The sequence below is a fragment of the Ruditapes philippinarum genome, unplaced genomic scaffold, assembly GCF_026571515.1.
Source record: "Ruditapes philippinarum isolate M1 unplaced genomic scaffold, ASM2657151v2 ctg381_1_1_1_1, whole genome shotgun sequence".
Lineage (NCBI taxonomy): Eukaryota > Metazoa > Mollusca > Bivalvia > Venerida > Veneridae > Ruditapes > Ruditapes philippinarum.
Genome location: NW_026864809.1, coordinates 346,873 through 353,915, shown reverse-complemented (window position 1 = coordinate 353,915; position 7,043 = coordinate 346,873). Strand labels below are relative to the sequence as shown.

The window sequence follows — 7,043 nt, the reverse complement described above, 5'->3', positions numbered from 1 at the left end:
CTTCCAAGGATGAAATGGTATTAACACTTGTTATACTATTAAGTGACTTCATGGAACATTTTATACATCTGGACATTTCCCTTTAAACATTTTCTTTTCACATTCTTTAACAATGGAAAATACATATTACAGATTTAGATGGTAGTATTAAATATGAAAACTTCTGCAATTTAATTCTTATTATAAATGGGTAAGGCAACTTAGATTTTTAGTTGAAAACAACATAACAATGAATGGAAAGTAAAACTATATACTTTACATGACACGAGTAGTACTCCGGCATGAGAGAAAGTTCTTGGACAAAGATGGATTACTTTGGATATATACTAGACAGACAAAAATCAATTACTGTAATTACTAGTGTTTTCAGCAGATCTCTGATCTCTCAACTAGAAGATATTCTATCAGAAAAATCTTCCTAAAGAATAAATCAAGTTTGCCAGTCAAGAGTAAATCACCATGAAAAAAGAGTCATCAATTCCAACACAAGTATTTATAAGTAACATTTAAACATATAAAACTCCATCATACACAAAAGTTGTTCTTGAATTATTTAAAATATAATAAATTAAAATGTATAAATAAAAAAAAACACACAGAGATGACTTTTAAAAATTGGTATTTTTAAAAATCTTTTTAAATTACACAAGGTCAAGAATAAATCTTGATAATAATAATATTGATAATCTTGACAAAGAGATAACAGCAGATATATTAAAGAAGTAATTTTCAATTTAAATTTCAAATAATTTCTTTATGAACATTCAGTAATAAACTGATAAAGAGATCTATGTATTTTTTTCCCCTGACAGAATAATTTCAACCATATATGATTTCAAAGAACTGTCTTGTAGAACAATATAGGAGGCTTATTGAATGTAACATAGCAGGATAATTTCCATTTTTGGCTAAGACCTTTATAGGATTGTCTCCTAAATATCAATTTCTCTGCCAAAGTTACGATAAGAATGTGGTTAAGGGCAGTAAAATTATGGTCGACCCAATAGAACATATTCCAACTTAAAGACAGATAATTGATAATCAAGCAGACCAACGTTTAATTTCATCATCTAATCTGGACAGTATGGGATATGAAAATGAAATATAGAGATAAAGTCTATAGTTACAGATAATAAAAGTTGGCAGATAGGTGCTATTATTTTATTTACGGGGTATAATAAAAGTCACATAAAATGTTTGTATCTTTTACAATTAAAGTCAATTCACTTAATGATCTACAAATTCATTTTCTTAAGAAGAAATAAATTACTTACATGAAACTCGCATCACGATTATTTTTTTTCATATTGTAATTGTTGCAGCAATTTATGATTTATTTTATAAATCATTATAAAATAATTTTTCATTAATTTATTCAGTTGAGCCTAAGCTACTTTTTTGACAGCTTTGATATGAAGGCAAGTATTTTTTAAACAAATGTAAGTAGAATCAAAAGTATATTTCATAGTGATGTGTCATTTGGACTATATGCTAAAATGTGGTGACAATTCATATAGTCCTTAATTAAGATTGGCTTTTCCCTGATATATAAAACAAATTGTTCAATATTCTAATCATTACTTATTGTATCTACAGAGAGAATTTGCCTCCATCACCATATGTCACTGTCACCAAAATTCCTCTTATACTCTGCCAGAAAATAATAGATGATACCAGCCGTAACTTAACGTTTATGATTGTTACCATATTCCACACAGTACAACTACATTATTTCATTATTTGCTGAGACAGCAAACTTTGGGCTTCATATATCAAACAATCTTAAGATACTTCCTTCCTTTAAAAACATCTTGACAATTATTTGTTTGTTTTAAGTTCCCTTTTCTAAAGTAATGAAATAGCTGTTTTTGCAACATGATTTCTATTTGCCATTTCTTAAAATTCATTCTAATTGACCTTGTTTTCAAATTTTTGTAATTTATTTTTTCTTTAAAATTAACTTGAGAATAATTTTAATTTCTTTTAGAATATAAAAATCAAAATCTAATATCTTTGTTTCACTTCATTTATTCTAAAACTAATAAATAACATTTTTATTCATGCAAAGACAATTTTATAAATTCAAAATAAATTAAAAAGATGCTTCTGGAGTTGAATTTCATGAAATATTTATAGCAAACATTCTGGGTCATCTATAAATTCTTGAGAGGAAACTTTAGTACAGATATTATGATCCATATTTTTACATTATGAATGATTGTGATAGTTTACATCACAATCATTATTTTTAAAATAGATATTTCATATTTTATATCAAAATCTTTGTTTTTAAATGTAGATTTCAAATATAATAGTTTTATTTTGGTAACTTTAAAATAGTTACAATTTTACTTAAAAATAGTGTTTTTCATTTAAGTTTTATTTTATGTAAGCTGTCCAACAAAGACTTGTTAAAGTAACTTTATATCAAGCTTTAAAGCCAAGCTACAATAAGTGACAATTAGCACTTAAACAAACAAGTCTTGATAAGCAGTCAGCTTACTCCTTTCTTTTTCCATTCTTATCTAAATGCTTAAATATATGGTTAAACAAAAATAGCAACTTTTGCAGGAAATCATCCTAATGTTTCCTTCTTAGGACATTTTATACATTAATGTTTATTTGCATATGGTTTAACAGAGTTGAACAAAACTTCCAGCTTCAACTGTCCCAGTATCATTCGAAAATTGGGCGTTGAAGTAATAAACTGGATTTTTAATATATAAAGTGTTAACTCTGTTATTCCAGGTATGTACTTTTATTATATTTCATAATTCATTAAAGTTTACAAAATCTATTCTAAATATGTAAATTGATATAATTTGTTAGGTACTATGTAATAGTAATATTATAATTATTTGAATTGTTAAAATGGTACCTCTTACGCAAAGTGAGTTATTTAAAGCTAATTTCCCCATATTTGTTAATTAAAAGATCAAACTATTGTTAATTCAAATATTGTATTCTTAAAATGATTTATTTTATAATGTTGTAAAATGTTATTTATGTAATCATTCGAAAATTGGACATTGAAGAATAAACTGGATTTTTAACTAATAAAGTGTTAACTCTGTTATTCCAGGGTTTCGTCATAAAGGACTTAAACACAGTCTGCCCATGATTAATCAATAAAAAAAGGACAACTGTCGTAGGATCATAAAATTCTGGTGGAGTACGATCCTTTCCCTATGACAACGCCTAATTCATGTAAGAGACCAGTCCTAAGAAACCTTGAGAGTCGACGTCAGAAGACCCCAGAAAGATATTCCCAAACACCAAGGAAATCTCGCACTGGGAAGAGCAAAAAGACGCAGACTTTAACAGATAACCAGACAACACTTAGAGAGGAGACAATAGAGACTGCTGAATCCATTGACATCCCAGCAGAAGAAATTCCTGAACTTCTTACCAAACAAACACCTATGATGGCATCTGGAATGAATGTTAAAATTGTGACATTTCAAGGTCAGCCAGGTTCCAAGGGTGAAACATGGTTGAAGGAATACACCTCTATTTGTAAAGTCCTCTACAATTTCAATGATGAGAAGGTAAAACTGACCTTTCCATTCCATCTTACTGGACAAGCCCAAGCATGGTACCAATCTTTACCAGATGAAACAAAGGACAATAAGGATAATCTTGTTGAAGCCTTCAAAAAGCGATTTGATGGTAGTGATGGTGGATATACCTTAAATGCTGTGAGACAAGAACCAAATGAAACAGTATGTGATTACACAACCAGATTTTACAATTTGACTAATGACAAAAACATGCCAGATTCATGGCTTATTTCGAAGTATGTGGACGGTTTAACCCCATCAATTAAGAGAATTGTCAAACCACAAGAACTGTTATCTTTGGATATTGCCAGAAGAGCCGCTATAAGGGCTGAACAATCAGAATTAGACACTGTTCAAGTTTCAGTTGTAAGTGAAAATTCACAATCAAGTGCTATTGAGGCTAAATTGAACACTCTCATTAAACTTATGACTCACCAATCAACTGTGAACCAGTCCAGGCAAGAACCAGTTCAGTACCATCAGGATCCACCCCAGACCTGGAGCAGGAGGAGGCAGAACCGAGACTATCATTCACAACAAGGTAGGAATATGAATAATATTTCTCGCAAGGTTAATAGCCATTTTTGTAAAATCTGCTCAAAAACAGGTCATTTTGAACAACATTGTCCAGAAATAGGAAGTTTTAAATCTTTTCAGGAAGCACGCAAGCCCTCTAATCAAAATCAATAGGGATTCGCGCCTGTTCATAGACAATCATCTGTGAATAGGCATAAAGGGAATGTAGTTCTAAATCAGAATTTAAAAGAGAAAAACAGGACTGATTTACAAAACAAACAACAAAAACTTTCAAAAAGAAATTAAACAACAAAACAGAAACAAAAACCTATTTCTTTAATAGAACCTCTTCACAAAAATACTGTTCAAGTTAAGGTTCTAGGTGTAAAAAACTCAAGCTTTAGTAGACACTGGTGCCTCTATTTCATGTATTTCTAAAACCTTTCTTAAAAAGGCTGGTTTAAATTTAAACAATCTAAAGGCATCAAATTTATGTCAAGTCAAAGGTGTTAGTGGAGCAAACAACACCTGTACTAGGTTACTTAAATGTCCCTATAGTCATATCTGGGCTGTGTTTCAACTACAAGCTTCATGTGCTAGATTCACTTCATCATTCTCTTATCATTGGGATAGATTTTCTATATGACAATCAATTGTTTTGTTGACTTGGGCAAGGGTACCCTGTATATTAAAGAAAATACTGTCTCAGTTCAAATGACAGTAAGGTCAGGTACTGCTAAAACTACAAAGCCTGTATGTCTCTTGGCACGAGAAGAAGTTGATATTCCTGTTTCAATCACTAGAAAGTTTAAGAAGGAAACTGTGCTGTTAGAACCAATAAATACTTCTAAAAACTATAGGGTGGCCAGGTGTCTTGTAAAAGCCAAACAAAATCGCAATGCCCAAAATTCCAGAGCAGTGATAAGAATTTTAAAACCCTACTAATGAAGAAATTCATATCCCTATCAATTATACATTGGCGTCAGTCAGTAGAATTGACAAACAAAATGTTTTCTCCTTTGATGAAAATTCTAAAACTGAGACCTGTGCAAATATTGACATTGATGATCAAAGTGCTAAAAATGATTTGGAAAATGAACATTTTCAATTCAATATAAACCACAAAAATTTGACACCTGAACAGTGCATGAAACTAGAAAAATTTCTGAAATTAAACAAAAAGATTTTTTCAAATTCTTTGGCAACTATTGGCAAAACAAATGTCTTCAAGCATAGAATAGATACTGAGCCTGGTGCCGGCCCAGTTCATATGAATCACTATAGATATGGTCCTGAACAAAAGAAAGAATTAGAACGTCAGGTCAAGGATATGGTAGACAATGGTCTTGCAAGTCCGTCCTCTTCTGTATGGCACTCGCCAGTAGTGCTTGTTCGCAAAAAAAATAATAGTTGGCGTTTTGCGGTTGACTATAGAAACTTGAATAAAATAACAAAGTCAATTTCCCATCCATTACCAAGATTAGAGGATGTTTTTGATTGTATAGGAGATACTGGAGCAACCATATTTTCTACTTTAGATCTTAACTCAGCCTATTTTCAAATGGAATTAGACCCTGAGACAAAACATAAAGCTGCCTTTGTCACCCATGAGTCTGTTTATACTTTCAATAGAATGCCATTCGGATTAAAAAATGCCCCTATGTCATTCCAAATGTTGATGTCCCAAGTATTTCGAGGTCTCCATTGGAAATGTGTCCTCTGTTATATAGATGACATCCTCATCTTTAGTAAAAAACTTTGATGAGCATTTAGATCATTTACATCAAGTGTTTTCAAAACTAAGGGAGGCAAATTTAACATTACAACCAGAAAAATGTCAATTTGGTCTTGAAAAAGTTATGTTCTTAGGGCATATTCTATCTAAAGATGGAATATCTGTTGATCCAGAAAAAATTGAGAAGGTTAAGAATTTTCCTGTCCCAAAATCCCAAACAGAGTTAAAAAGCTTTTTAGGGTTGTGTAACTATTATCGCAAATTTGTCGAAGGATTTGCAAAAATAGCTTCACCTTTAAATAATCTGCTAAAAGGAAACAAAAAGGTAAATTTAAGTCCAATGACTGGACATATGACTGCCAAAATGCCTTTCAACAATTGAAAAATGCCCTAACTTCAGCCCCAATTCTAGGATTCCCAAACATGAATCATAACTTTGTGTTATCAGCTGATGCGTCGGGTACAGCTGTTGGTTATGTTCTCGGACAAATCGATGAACAAGGGAGAGAATATGTTATTGCCTATGGTGGTAGAGCACTCTCTCGAGATGAAAAGAAATGGTCAGTCACAGATCAAGAATGTTTAGCAGTAATTGAAGGCATTAAGGCCTATAAACACTATTTATCTCATAGAACATTCACCATTTTTACTGATCACAAGGCACTATCTTACCTTAAAAGTCTTAAGGATCCCAAGGGTAGGTTAGCTAGATGGATAATGTTCCTTGAAGGTTTTTCTTATGAGATTGTATACAAACCTGGTAAGCAAAATTCTAATGCTGATGCTCTGTCAAGGATACCTTATGCTGAAAAACAATATAAGTGACACAAAGGAAGCAAATTGTCTGACGTTAACAGAAGATGTGGAAACATCCATTGAATCAAACTCAACTTCTGATGAATTAAGTTCTACAGAATCCTCACCGAATGAAACTGAAAATACATGTAATTCTGACATGTTCCAAATTGACAATGACAAATTTAGTAGGTCAAACTGCTCTTGTTCTAAAGGAAATGGTTATTCCTCAGTGAAACAGGTATTACTCAAAGGTCTTAGATCATTATTCAGTTGGTTGATTAAGTTGTGTACTATTTTTGATTTGATTAAACCAAATGATCGGTCAAATAATGTCCAAAATATAAATTCTGATAAAGAAAACAATCAGAATTTTCTGACAGAAGTTACATTTGAATATGGTGATACCAGTTCTGTTCATGTAATTGATAAGGTTT

At 31.4% G+C, this 7,043-nt stretch overlaps 1 protein-coding gene across 1 annotated transcript; it reads left to right on the top strand.

The window, feature by feature from the left end:
• Positions 1–2,186: 2,186 nt before the first annotated feature.
• On the top strand, positions 2,187–5,020 carry LOC132726885 (uncharacterized). The gene is made up of 2 exons (XM_060712295.1): positions 2,187–2,748; positions 3,083–5,020. Exon 2 carries the CDS (start codon positions 3,189–3,191, stop codon positions 4,248–4,250), a length of 1,062 nt encoding a protein of 353 aa, XP_060568278.1. The 5' UTR covers positions 2,187–2,748; positions 3,083–3,188; the 3' UTR covers positions 4,251–5,020.
• Positions 5,021–7,043: the final 2,023 nt, after the last annotated feature.

Excerpts from the sequence above, each read along its gene's own strand:
- LOC132726885 (XM_060712295.1), top strand. The coding sequence starts at position 3,189 with ATGACAACGCCTAATTCATGTAAGAGACCAGTCCTAAGAAACCTTGAG.